This window comes from Myzus persicae, unplaced genomic scaffold (assembly GCF_001856785.1).
Source record: "Myzus persicae strain clone G006 unplaced genomic scaffold, MPER_G0061.0, whole genome shotgun sequence".
In the NCBI taxonomy this organism is placed as follows: Eukaryota; Metazoa; Arthropoda; class Insecta; order Hemiptera; family Aphididae; genus Myzus; species Myzus persicae.
In genome coordinates this window covers 667,996-683,625 of record NW_019102619.1, presented here as the reverse complement: position 1 = coordinate 683,625, position 15,630 = coordinate 667,996, and the positions used below count along the sequence as shown (strand labels likewise).

General features: G+C 32.1%; 1 protein-coding gene across 1 annotated transcript in view; it reads left to right on the top strand.

The window, feature by feature from the left end:
* The window catches only part of LOC111032674 (RNA-binding protein 24-like), a 37,973-nt gene that overhangs the window by 5,334 nt on the left and 17,009 nt on the right, over positions 1-15,630 (top strand). The window contains exon 3 of the mRNA XM_022313090.1: positions 14,196-14,253. Coding sequence (XP_022168782.1) covers positions 14,196-14,253 — 58 coding nt within the window. The remainder of the gene's footprint in view (positions 1-14,195; positions 14,254-15,630) is intronic.

Below are 15,630 nucleotides of genomic sequence, written 5' to 3'. Positions count from 1 at the left end.
CAATCATCATCTTTATCGTTATCATTATTTTATACAATACATAAAAAAGTATACAATTTTGCTCGATCAGGTAAAACGATACTGTTTAAAAATAATATTATGTAGGTTATGATAGCATCGCGTGTGGCGTTGTATAAAGTTCCAAAAACGTGCTCCGTTTCGAACAGCTTTTATTTTATAATACTCCATTACTCCCTCAGCTTTCGATTAATAATTGAAATTTATACCTACATATCAATAACCGCGAACGTTCTTCGTGATGATCGAATGCATCATTTCAGTGACATGTAGGTATATACATGTGTGATATGTATATTATAGTATAGTAAACAGCGTAAATCGCGTGGTGGCACACCGCACACGCATTAGGAATACGTAATGAGATGATTATCAGAGTACAGATAACAATGTGTGCGTTATACATGCATTCACAGGGTATTTCAACAACGAATATCACATTAGGATAATAAATTATTCTTGGCGTAAAGGTCAATTATCAAATTTTCAGAACCATTTTACAGTGCCATAATATAATTTTGTCAATATTCATCGATGTCTGTTAGTTCTCGCTTATACCTGTCAATGAATTTTCATCAGTTTAACGGCTTTTACCAATCGATACTTAGCGATATCTAGCTCTTGTTTGCGTCTATTGAACGACGAAACAACGGATGAAAATTGGGGGAAAAGACATGTGAAATATATTTTTAAGTACATTTTGTGAATACTATAGAATGTTTATTTTTAAATTTAAGTCATAATTTTGGGTATGAAAATTAAAAAACCCTTGGATTTTTGAGAAAGAACCAAAAATCCATAATATTTTGTTTTTGTAGCTACTTAAATATAGTGGTATTCGTTGTAGAACTTTAGAAACACTCTGCATGTATTCAGCTTATGTGAATACCGAGCTCGTTATTATAATAATGTAGGCTCCCATCAATGCACTGACGAAATAATTACTCTTCGCAAAACGCTACGTCAATCGTGGCTCTCTCTAATTTCCTGTATACTACTCCATATAATATTACACTAGGGCGTAAATGGTCTTTTATAAATAAATAGCTTTTCAAATATGAAAATATAAAAACCTAAATAAATAATTGTAGGCTTATACATATGACATATACAATAAACCTGTCATCGGGGGTATAGGTACGTTGTTATCGCCTGCAGATCGAGTTTCTCAAAATCTGCACTTTAATATTATAATAATATTATGATGTATTGCCCTTTGCTGAGCGCGGAGATGTGAGTACATGACTACGCCTCATTCGTGTTCTATTGTGTCTGTTCATTGCCCATCATTTTCATCTACCTATGTATTATTGATGAACTTTTTACCGACATTATACTGTAGTACACAAGACTGCATAAAAAATAGGCTCTAAAAACAAATGTTTTGAAATGGAAAAACGGGTTTCGACCAAAGTATCACGTAACTTTGCACGGCATGTAATAGCCGATATCAGACGTGATTTCACGGTGGTTTTGTAGATCCGAAAAGTATAAATATTTTATATATGACGTAAAAAAATAAACCTTCTTGTGAATCCACTAACGAATGCAATTGTTTTTATCTAGTCGTTCCCACTCGTCGTTGGCTTATATCATATCGAGGCAAATCAATCGTCACCGTCCGTGACACTAACTGCTTCATTACGATTGTTGATATAATAATAAAATATACGTGTAATACTATACACATATATAATTTACGTATCGATCGATTGTCTACGGACAACGTACGAGACGTGCACCGTGTGCACTAAATCATGTTCCTTTATACATATTATGAATTTACGATGGTCAAAACTATCACGGTACTCACATCATCTAATGGCCAACAAGATATTTTTAAAGGCCCACATAGGATCAACTATATGTATAGGAAGACTTGAGCATCCCCAAAAATGTAATGCTCGATTAGATATTAAATATTGTAATTTTTAAATGTTGTCTTGGAATCGGTCGTCCTGTACATATTTGTCCGAGTGAACGCAGATAATGTTCTTACTATAATACTATTTGAAATTGTTATCTTGGAAAATCGGTTAAATAATCATTCTATAGAGTATGGTCCATACATATGAGTGATGATTAAACTTCCTGTAGTCTAGATTGGATGACACAGCGCATTTTTAATTGTTTTTATAAACGCGTTATAGTAATTAACAATTATATTGAATACTTTTAATTTCTGAACAAGTACGACTTTGTTATATCTCGGTATGATAATGAAGTAATGCCCTCTCGTTCAACACCTCTGGGTCACGACGTTTTATGTCTAGAGTCTCGAGCCAATATATTATACGAATTATCACAGCTATATTAGTATACCTACTCTGCGTGTGTATGTATATATATGACGCATATATAGACGTATTATAACATACTTAGCATTATAATTTTGCATTTTATTTCCCTCGACCGCCACGAGTAGACCGATATAGCGAGGTATAACACTCGCAGCGTGTGTATTCCCTGCACCGTTTATATATTTACTGTATATACAACATACACACCATCATGTACGACGAAGTGTACATATTTTTCACCTTTTGAAAACATAAAAACCTACAGCTATATAACGACGGCCGGCTGGAGGGACCTCCGTAAATAACATATGGTTATCCTGTTGGTCTCGTGTGTGTATACAGTGTGCAATGTGTGTGTGTGTGTGTGTGTGTGTGTGTGTGTGTGTGTGTGTGTGTGTGTGTGTGTGTGTGTGTGTGTGTGTGTGTGTGTGTGTGCAGTGGCGTACTGGGTCGGGAGGGGCGATGCCCAACTATATAATATAATATCGGTGAACGCTCGGCGGGTCATTGACACGAAACCAACTGCCCCTGCTGCTCACGGGCCGTGCCAAATTAGAACGAAGGGAACGCTAACCCCGAGTTTTATTTTTGTATACGTAATAATCATTCACAGTTGCACGTTTCGTTTATATTATATATATTATATAATGTATATATACACTACTGTTCCTGCTGTTGCAGCCTATACAGGGTGCAGTCGGTCGCCGGGCTGTACTGCTGCAGTGTACCTACCTATTGTAATGCCGTCGACAACACTTATTTTCTTCGATATAACTTTATGTTGCAATGTCGTTAAAACGGTGTATCGGAAAATCGTCTTAAATCATGTAGGTCTGAGAGAAATTTTTCAGTATATTTCTGTGAACTGGCAAACTCGAATAGTTGTCGTTTTCTTAGAATATTGACGTAGGGTTGGTTTACGCTATGTCAAAATATATTCGAATAATTACCGTCGATTTTCATTTATCGGGTATGCATTGAAATTTCAAACGATCGTGGTGTGAGGTGATCAAAGGTTTTTTGTAGACAAAAAAACTAGGCTGAGGCCTAATGGAAAATATTATACTATATTGTACGAGGGTGGTCGCTCGAACGAGGACACCCTGTATGCGGTACGATGACGTTTGGTGCGTTTTGTCGTGTGTATGATATTATATTATGTATGCGCGCGTGCATTACACTTTTCCTCCTTCGCCGTTTCACCCCAAACCGGATTATCCGAACAGTTTTTTTTTTTTTATATACGATCTGGTCCGCCGCCGCGCCGTTCGTATTATCTCTTCCATTCATTGATTTTATAATAATCGTATGCATATATTTTATCATACGGTTTATTATAATATAAAATGATTATATATAACTATATAATATGTGTGTTAGGTAAATCTAAAATTTCGCCCAGTTCTCGCGCACACATGTGTAACCACGTCTGCCGGGGCATTGAACGCTAATATACACACGAGAAACGTTATACATAAACGTGTAATACGGGTATCTCACTTGTAATATTGATCTATATATTATATTATTATAGCATTTACCTAAATACTAATTTGGTCTAACTGTAAACGGATAGCAATATCATTGATTATTCGATTCACAACGATATCGATATAACAGAGACAATTTTCGGTCGTTTTCAATATTGATATCGAATTTATATTACATAGTAATAGTGACAAACAACGCACAAGACGAAATAGAATTTTTTATAGAAAATATTTTTTAAATTAGTACCTCCATTGAGACTATTTAGATGATATCTATAATAGGTATATTATATAATAACATACTAAATATCGCAGATACAAATCAAAGCGTAATGATTTATGAACTTAAACTTAAAAAGATAACTATTTCTTAAAGACCCCAATGTTCGAACATTTTTATTCTTAGAAAATAGTAAATACACAATCTATAATATATAAAAACAATTAGGAATATTAGAGGTTTACATTATAGGTATAGGGCATGAATAACTTGAAGATTAAGATCCAAACATTAATATTTACCAAAAAATCAACACCAACCGACTATTAAGATTTTCCCTCAGTTAGTTTTTTAATAATACATTTAGTGACAAAATAAACTTGGTTATGGTACCTATAAACGTGGTTTTCATTACATTGCGATTCCTTATTCTTTTTGGCAAGTATCATCTCATAATTCACTACCCGTGTTACTATGTATAAATCAATAAGCATTCAACAGTGTAGTGAACTAGTAAGCGACCGATAAAGTTAATACTGCTAATATAATAAATGCATATTGAATACACTGGGTATAGGCTTAGGTTTGATTCCTTTAAACAATTAAGAAGAAGAATTTTTTTTTTGACCTTTCGTCATCGTTTAAACTTTATATTGGTTGCTTTCTATTTATATTGTTTACGTTGAAAACTACTCGGATAAGTCCCGTCGAAAACAACCGAACAGAAACTTTTTTTATATGTTTTAACTTAATTGAATTACGGCCACCGTTTACTCTGACTTATCAAAACTTTGGACGCTCACTACGCTGTATAGCCACGTCCCACACACGCTATACCTACTTACTATAATACTCAATAGTCAGTTTTATGAACCTATAAACGTTACTATAAAAATTCTTATAAAGTTTAATATTTATCCGAACTTCAATTAGTTGTCTATATAATCTAAAAGTAAAACTAATTTATTTATAGTTTATACGAGTTTATCGATAAACAGGATTTTTTTTTATTGATTTGTTAAAACAACTCGGCAGCAAGGGCCATTAGTTAAAGGTCTCAGATGCTATTTACAATACTATGATACTATTTACAATTTTTATAGAGTTTACACTATGAAAAATTAATTTAACAATTACGATCATGCTTTGTCTAAAAGATTAGTTAATTTTAAAAATTTGAGAATTTTTTTGTTTTGATCCGGGATTGAGGTCCAAGGATTTCGTCGAGAGTTTCGGTCAATTTAAGATTTGTTCGTTCTCGTTCGTAAATATGGCATTCTGTTATGATATGTGTTTGAATAAGATTTTTTGTATCGATAAGATATATTATACGCTTCCGTTCATCCATATGATAATCGTTTTATACATTATTAATTTATTAAAATAGTTACGGCCGTGTTCGATGGAATTAGAAAAAGGTCTAAGTACGATTAGGATACAGATAACTATATATCCGTCAACAGTGCACGCGTCATGGGTATTAAAATTTGTTATCGCCGAACAATAATTCATTACAATATTGCCTTATTTATTTAATGTAATCTGACATGTAGTATACTAGTATAGATGAGTAGGTACGTATAATATAATCGGAGACCAATTATGTACACAAAATATTATAATATTGATTATGGTTTTAAAATGTTATCATCCGCATGTATAATGATATAATTACCTATACCGTAAACGATAAATCGTAGCCCCAAAGTTCATCGTACATCAATTAAGCAATGGACCCTGTTAAGTAGTAGAATATTAATGTTGAGTGAAATACCCGTGTTAAACATATTTGTCCACGAATATCGTTAAATTAATCGTCGAAAACGCGTGTATTAATGTATACAATACAATAATGATAACAATACTATGACGAACCATAAATCATTTGAACAAGGAATATTGGTATATGTATAACTTGCATAGTGCATATAAATCAAAGTGCATGTCAAATAATACTTTTATCCAAACGTCAATTAATAACAAAAAATTCATATCGACAGTTGTTAGTTTCTATACTAAAATATTTATTATAGGGTCAAATTAAAAACCAAAAAAATCAATAAAACCAAATGACGCATCATTTATGAAAACTCGTAGATTTAAGTACCCGATTATTAAATAAAAATATTCAGAGTGCCTCATGTATTCGCAGTCCACAACTGTAGTACTGTACGCACCCACTTATATAGGTTGGTATACATACCTAAAAATACTCTTTTAAAATGTCAGTAGGTACACCTTTCATAACTCGTTAGAACAAAACATTATAAAGAAAATCTATGTACATAATTCAAGTTTTAAAATGTTTAGTTTCTTAATTATTATTATTATTAACTCAATGAAACAGCTGTATTCTTATTTCTTATATATATAAAAAAGAAACTATGCAAAAGCCAACAATATTTTTTTTTAAGTTTGGGCTGTAAACCGTTAAACATGCCAATTTAAATATTCATAGCTCTTCGATGCTGTGATAACTTTCTAAAATCATGTTTTGAACATACAAATTTTTAAAAAAAAAATTGTAGCTCTCCTATATAGTATATTATAGGTTATTAATAAAAAAAAATTATACCTACTTATAGCTACTTTTCATTAAAATTATCCAAGAAGAAGGAAAATATATAACCATATAAGCTGGCAACAAAACAAGAATAAAATAATATTATTATATAATAAATATATATTCACATAATTGTCATGTTACCAATGTACATGCTCTTAAATCGTAATAAATATTAAAATGTGTACCTATATAATGTAAAATAATATAATATGTAGGATCGGGAAAAGCCGAGTATAATAGCCGGCGGTGTGGATTCAATTTCGTCCGTTTTTTGCCTTCCTCATTCTCGTGTACACTAGAACCATGGACGAAAATCTCTCTATATAATAATAATATAATATTATTATGTACCACGACTCCACGCTCACACATATATATTGTATATTACCTCGCACGTTATATTGTTGGCAAAAACTAAAAAGTCACTCATATAAGTATATATTGTAGTGGTAGTCGTGTTTGCACATGTCGCATCGTTTTGACGCCGAAACGTTTTCCACTGGCCGAGACCACCGCGTTCATCCCCCTCCAAGTCTACCCCTTCCCCCCACCATCTTGTTACCCCCTTACCATGACGGCGGCGGAGGGGTATTCGTTTAATAATCGTTGGGGGTTTTAAAAATGCAGTCTCGTTTCGACTGTAAACACCCGTGCGGCCAGACCGATAAAATGGACGGTTTTCCCTTCTACCCGAATTATCTACCCACCTCGCCTACCATCCAACCTAAACGTATTCGTGGTCTCCGCAACTCGGCACCACCGCTGCTGCCACTACCGCAGTAACCACGGTAACGGCAAACATTCGGACACATAACCCCGGGAAACGCCGAGCACGCTAAACGTACTATATACATACATAACAAGTTAAATAAATTTCCCTTAATCCTTGTTTTTTTTTTGCTTCCAATAAAACGTCCATGTTGTATATTGACTGGACAGTTGGTAGTGTTTTTTTTTCTTTCCTTCCACGCTGTGCCGATTATAATACCCCCTCGAAGTAAATAAAAAACCAAAATAGATTAAGCCATGGCAGACGTATAATATACGACAATACGTGTTCTACATTCAAACGTGGAATACATACATTTATTTAATAGTAGTTAAAGTACAAACTTAAGCCATTATAAGAAGGCGTGCAAAAATTCTTTTGAAATCAATATTGGGTTCGTCTTGTTTTCATTATTAATGTATATTTTCCAAAACTCTTTTTTCGTTTGATTCGTATTAACTATGCAATACAAAAAGGAGTTCGAATAAACTGAATATAATATGTATTGAAAACGATTTAAAGAATGACCTGTTGGATAAAAATGTACTAGTAAATACCATTTGTGATTTATTCTACCCAAACTGAATTCGTTTATAAAAACGGTTCAAGCTTGTTCTGCTTTCGGAATACTAATAGTTTATGTTATATAACCTCCTCACAGCACTATATTATATTGTTAATATTTTTTTATAAAATATTTATCATACATATATAATATAAGTAATGTACCATACGATATTTCATTTCCGTTTTATATAATCTTATATGGTGTAGATATTTACCACTAAATACGTCCAAATTTACATTGTCCATATCAAGCTAAAATCCTTAATATTAAGTTTTATGGAACCATCTGAATATAGTGTATAAGTGTTAAGTTCACAATTTTTTTTTGGATTATATCACAACTCCTTATTGGATTATAACGTTATTTACTTTCTTACTATTTAATAGTTTTATACCTTGGACGGTTAATTTTAAATGAATCTATGAACTTAGATGTAATAATTGATGTCTAATGTCCACAAAGGTAAATGATATATGTTTATAAGAACACATATTATATTTAATTTACGATTTTTAGATCAAATCTATCATTTAAAATAAATTCAGTACAATGCAATTTCAATATAATACGAATTTCTAGTGATCGATTCTCGCGGATAGTCGCGAGATGATGTATTTCAAACGTTTGATTTATTTTGATGTACACTATACTATATGTACGAGAATATAATATCTCATATATACAGATGATCCCGTATGAATGTAAAATAAAAAACCACATTGGTATAAAAGTATTTCAATAATAATTCATTCCTGATATTATTTAAATTGTAAAAATAGAGAATAACTAATATGGCATACTACATTTATTATAAAATGTATTACGCTTCGATATTAATGTATTATATACGTCATTATTATACATTCGGTCCTGACGTACCTATTAAACGCGCACAAATGAAAGATAGTTTCTTGCACGATAAATGATTAAAACATTTATGCCAGATGATATTATTATTACAATATCATCTCTTATTCCGTTTCACCTTAACCCGCATGCATTTTGAATGAGCCCGGTTCCTAACCGTTTTGTTTTCCTCTTGTCTTGTCGCAGTCACTCAACGTATCATACTTCATTCCCTGCTATATATTACTACATAATGTACCTACGTTCGCATCCACAGCCTACACCCTTCAGCCCCCTTAAAGCTCGTACAATACATGATATTATTCTTCATTTATATTCCTTACGGTACATACTACATGTGCTCTGCGACTTGAGGAAGACGATTGTCACAGCGCAAAGTACCTATACACTATCACTGTGGAACAAAGTCAACTGCTATTAAATATCATTAAGTGCATACGAACTACCATCCCCGCAGCTTGTTTCGGCATTAATATTGGTAAACGTTCCTCTGAATAATGAAACACTGTGCACGCGTGCATATATTCTTCAGTTTTTCACTTGTTACATTTCAAATCTTATATTAATTATGGAACGACAAGCGCTAGATATTATATTACTTATATGATAATTTAATAACGATAGAGTTTAATGCTCTTTAAACTGATAAATACACCCAGAGTGTGGACGTTATAAGACATACGTATTTATAAACGCATAATATCAAGAACTTGTGAGTTTAGACTGATGTTAATGATAATTTAAGCTAGGTAGTCCAATTCAAAATGAAGTACTTAAATTATTTAAAAGAGTTTAAAATTACTCATTTCGATTTTCTGTTAAGTAAATATTTAAAACATTTTAAACTTTCTGACACATGCTTTATTTACTCAAGATTTTTAAAACTAAATTTTTACAAAATACCTAGATTTTCGAGGTAGCTTGAACGTTAGATTACCTTTTACTGTGTCACGACATGCATAATACAGATATTTAAAATACTAACTATTGAACCAACTATTAATATATATGACACTCAATTTTATTATAAAAACATAATATGTTACAATGTTATATAATTTCATGAAATCAAATGTAGTCAAAGGTCAATACCGAAGTAAAAAAAACTTGAAGAATTAAGTAACTATTCCTATCGGCTATCATTGACTAATAATTTAGTTCGTATTTTATGATAATTGACAATAATTGTGGTTAATATAATTATTAAAACGTTACTCGTTATAAACCTACCTCACAAAAATCATACTGTTGTATTGTTGTATACTTGTATGGTTTAGTTTGTAACTGATATAAGAAACTATAAAATCTTTAAAAAGTCAACTTGCCTACTAAAATTACATTAAACTAATTCTTCTCACCGAAAAATGTTGTACTAAAGAAATATATCTATTGCATGAGTCACATATTTCAATAATTTTGCCTAAACAAGCAGCATATATACATTCATTTTTTTTATCTATTTTAATTACCGCGGTGTAACAATGATCAGTTACAGAGTATGGACTTTAAATTGTGTTTGATAGTAAATTGAACAATAATACAAAATTACGTTTGGCGAAAACTCTGTATACCGACGGTATCCGATATACTATTCAACAAAATACTACTACATATTAAAATTTTGCTGATCCAGCAACACCACCATCCGTCCAAATGACTGATTTCTTTCAAACGCGTGCGGTGAGATGTGTCCTCCAGGACATATTTTCCTCTTTTTCATTCTTGTAAACGTGTAACATGTTATTTACTAAAACTATACGCTTCGTCGTGCTATTAAATTTCCGGCGTTCGCGTCAGTCCATCCAATAGATGTGACTTCTATAGAGCGGTTCACCTGAGCCACTTGAGCGGTGTCCAATTTATTTAGGACCTAGTTTATTTCAAGAAACGTGCCGTATAAGAAACATCGGCCTGCACCATGTGACAACTGACACCTACCTTATAATGAACTTCCGAGCGGTTAAAAATATGTCTATATTTAAACCGAGCGTTCGTCTGTGTAGCCAACGCGTATACCTATCTACTATACGAAACGTTCGAAGATTTTTCGTGTTCAAGCAGTAACAATAATATTACGCGATATTCTTATCGCATGCGTAAATATTATGTATTTACATTTTATACGAGTACTGAGGGTTATTATAGCGAAATAAAATAAAACCTATACAAACGAATTTATATATGATGCATATACCCGGGACGCGTATCCATGATAAAATTGTATAATAATAATATGTTATAAGAAAATAAAATTGTTTTTCCTCGCTCACTTATTGTACGGAACAATATATCACACGACTACGATTTCCGATCAATGGGCTAGTGCTCGTATTACAATACATGATATATTTACTTTTATTTTTTATTTTCCGAGCTTTTAGTGGACGATTTGAATTTCCGAAAATTTCATTTATAATATTATTATTTACACAATTGGCTTACAATTTTTTTTCGGAAAATCTCATCGATTCAACAGTGGTTGGAGCAACCTACGTACGTTCGTCGTTACAAGTCTTCGAAGCGTGTAATATAATTAATATAGTATATACCTCTATACAGACGACGAGGTATTGTATGCATTTTTATCGAACAAGAGTGTTTAGCACATGTATGTCTGGTGCGTACGACGTTTGTCTCCTTGGCCTTCGCTATTAATAAATTAAAAGTTAAAACAAAATGGAATCGGATGCCACCGCAACAAATTACAATAATATTACACTACGCGCCGTTGCCGTCCGTCGTTTTACACACTCGCGCGGTATAAATATGTATAATATTATGCATTATGTATACATACGTACAGACGTACTGCAGTTACGCCATTAAACTAAAAACCTATCGATTGTCTCGTCCTACTTATTTAAAAACGAAATTTCGACTATAGGTATACTTGTGTTTGCCAGTATACGCGTGTAATCCATTTATATACGAGTAATATATAGCTTTGCCACGGCGGCGGCGTAATGTGTGCGCATACATATTTATAAACGTTGACGGCTTCGAGGTTACGTTCGCGCAGCAAACTTTATATGAGCAAAATATCGCGTATTTCACTGCTATTATATTGTTGTTATTAGAAATTATAATAAACGCGTATATAATGCTCGGAATGTTTTCGTGCGACTGTATTTTTTACCGCGTCAAAAATTATTCGTCTCCACGCGCGATTTTCATATCCCCAGAAATAACACCGCGCGTCATTCCAGAGTCCCCGAGCAGCGTTTGGCAACGGTTTTCGGCTATTTTTACAGTCGGCAGTTTTTTTTTTTTTTTGTCAACAGCACTTTATAGTATTTATGCCCAGCGAGCGACCACCATTAAATTATTATTACGCCGTTGCGATACGCGGTCGGCGGCCATACTTGTGGTATATTATTATATAGCTATAATAGGTATTTACCGACTTTCCGACAGGTCACATAGTACACCGCTACGGCCTATCGCACCACTATATTATGTACCGCCGTTGTCACTGCCAAATATACCCGACTTACACGTGCTTCAGTCTCGGTTTTTCTCCTTTTATCCGTCCTTAAAATTCAACGACATCTACGGTTATGAGTTCTAATAATATGAAACTATAATACTATCTAACATTTTAATAATCTTTACAAAACTATATACTGTGGTCGGAGCTACTCGGACTTAATAAATGTATTCAACAAACGCATATAAAGTTGTTGTATGATCGCTTTAGTTAAATTTAAAACTGCTCTGTAATTATTCTTCAAAAATAAATGGGTCTACTATAATTGTGTTATTTTACACGTTCTAGTCTGACCAATTATAAGTACTAGCGATTTGATGCACATGACAATGCTGCGTTGATTAGGAGGTACCTGGCCGTTAGAACCAATAATTCTATAAAATATTAAACATGTAAATCGTTTTATCGTCATAATTTATATGATTAATTTGTACAGAAATACGATTTTATACTCATTGTATATTATAGTGCACACAAGCAACATTATAAAACGAAACGGTTTTTAAACCCTAGCTTAGCAAAATCACGGCAGAAGCCATTCATGATTCATAGTAGCTGGTATATATATTATATACGTCAGGCCTGCAGCATACATAGGTATTCTCCATATTCTATTAGCAATATAAACCTGGACCTATAAACAATTACGTAATTTGAGGAATCAAAAAAAGCCTATATGTACCCATGACAACTATCGATTTCTAAAAACTTTTTTTATTCAATGCCTGACCTTGAAATATCTATAGTTTAAATTTTTTTTTTGCAGTTAAGTTACATGTTTTTTTTTCACTTGTGCTTTTATTATGTATGTCTCAACTCAGTTTGACTTTCAATTAAAAGCTCACGAAAATTACGAATTAAAAACCAACATGCGGAGTTTCTAATTTTTCTGTATAAAACATTATTGAATAAAAATACATTTTTCTATTTTATCGGATTGATTTTTTTTCAATTCTCCAAAGTATTATATAATCTCAGAGATCACCGTGCTAATAGAACAAAACATGTATATTATTAGTATAAACTATAAAGACTCCTGACTCAAATGAAGATAACGAGTATAGGTACATTACTACATTAGCGATAATTAAGAGGATGTCGGTGTAACATCTGTTAAATCTGTCCGACATATACAAAGTATAACATAACCGCTCTCAGCATTTCTCATTTTGAAGCAAAAACGTTCAAATTAGGCAACATTGCCAATTACAAAATTAAATAAGGAGGTGTTAATTTAGCTTTAGCTCAAAATAATATGATGTTAACATGATAACACTAATTATTCGTACCTACCTACAATAATGGTTCGACATTTTTTTTAAATTGTTTCCTCATAAAAAAAGGTTAGGGTATTAATACGTATACATTTTTTAAAGTATAATTATATGTTATGCATAATATTGTATTACCCATGTATAATTTACCATTAGATTGGGTGTACTTATTATTGAAGAAGAAAAACATTTGAATAGCATTTTTAATAAAATATAGTACTGTGGCTGCAGCACTCCTCTTATTTTCTTTATGTGTATCAATTTAAAAGTTTATGAAAAACATTCTTTATGCCACTTATTATCATATAATTTTATAGGCCTTCTCACCCTTTAATGTTTTAGTGGGAAACCGATCTCTGTATGTACGTAATAAATGTACCGATGTATTTAGTAAATAAGGTTTCCATTTCTAGCGTATAATTTATTAACTTATTAGAGTTTCTTCGCTGTTATACATATATTAGCTATATGTACACATTAAAAGCTGGTTAACATATTTTAGGGTAGGTGGGTACCGAGCTGATGGTGTAATGCTTCACGCAGGGTGTTTATATGTAATGATAATGATGATGATGATGATTAACATTTTTGAGTAATTAAATAATATAGCAAGTAATATGTTTATGTGTTTTTCAGCGTTTGCTTTTCCAAGTATAAGAGCTGGATACTCTGCTGTGATACCTAGCCAATTTGGGTAAGTCGATTTCATTTTTTACATAAGCTCTTGCACAATTATTTATTTATTTAATGTTTATGCTAATATAAAAATGAAAAATACAATATACTTAGGTATAACGTTCATAAAGGGTTCTGGAGATGATAAGTACATAACAGGAATGTTGGTATACGAAAATAAAAATATTATATTATACCATTACAGTGGTAGAACAAAGAATAGTGATGAGATTAATATTAATAATTTTCAAAATAATTATCAGTTTTCTTAATAACTATAGTATATATAGCTGGGGTTGGCCTGATCCCAATCAAACGTTATTTTCATTATCAGTCAAAGAAATAAGATCTGGCCCAAATTCAATTTTATATTCAATAATGATGTTTACGGGCATGCAATGTTATATGTTTTTGGTCGAATTTTATATTTAATTTTTTATAGTCATTTAATGATAAATATTGTACTTGATACCTAGATATGAAATTATAAAAAATAGCGTTGTTCTAGCAGGTATACTATAATAATATAGGCATTATTTAACACCATTTAAAAAATACGATTGGTCAGAAGTTATTATTTACAGGCTCCGCTATGGGTTTGTGGAACCTGATTAGGAGTAGCTGATGTTCTCTGCGGATGAAACGAAATGAGAAACCAGTATATACAATATATATTCAAGTAAATCATATTAAAAAAAAAAGTTTCTGAGTTTGGAGGTTTTTAGTGAGGCTTGAGTGGTTTGCAATTCTAAAAAAAAAAAAAAATAATAATAATAATAATAAAACCAAACATTTCAAACATTAAGTAATTTTTGTTTTATTTTTTATTTAATTTTTTTTTTAATTTTTGGACATTTTGAACGTGTGTTTGATGTGTGATCTTTTGTTTTGAAACTAATTTATTCGATAATTTGTGGATTGCGTAGTTAGCACATCATTTTGTCGGTATAATAAATATAGTGAGATTCGTTTTTCAATATATTGGTCATAACTCATACGGGCACGTGAAATAAGAAGGAGCTGTACGCGCGACACATTTTGTCAAAATACAAACGACCAAACTTTTTTTATTTTCCAAAACGTCGTTTTTCTTCCTCAATGCAAATTTATTTATTCGAGCAGCCAATTGAAAGTTTTCGGTGAAAAGACGCGTATAGTTTTCAAAGATAAAATAATATATACGTCGAGACTACGCGTAACACTGCAATTTTCGCTATATAAACTACGTTGCCTCCTTCAGCCCGCTTCTCGAGTATATTTTAACTACCTTGCCAAAAACTTCCGACCGTCTGCGTACAACCATTTACGCACAATTTGGATTTTTTACCTGAAATATTTAACACCGTTTGCGCACACAATTTTAAAGATATCATGGCACGTTTGAGTACATTTTAAA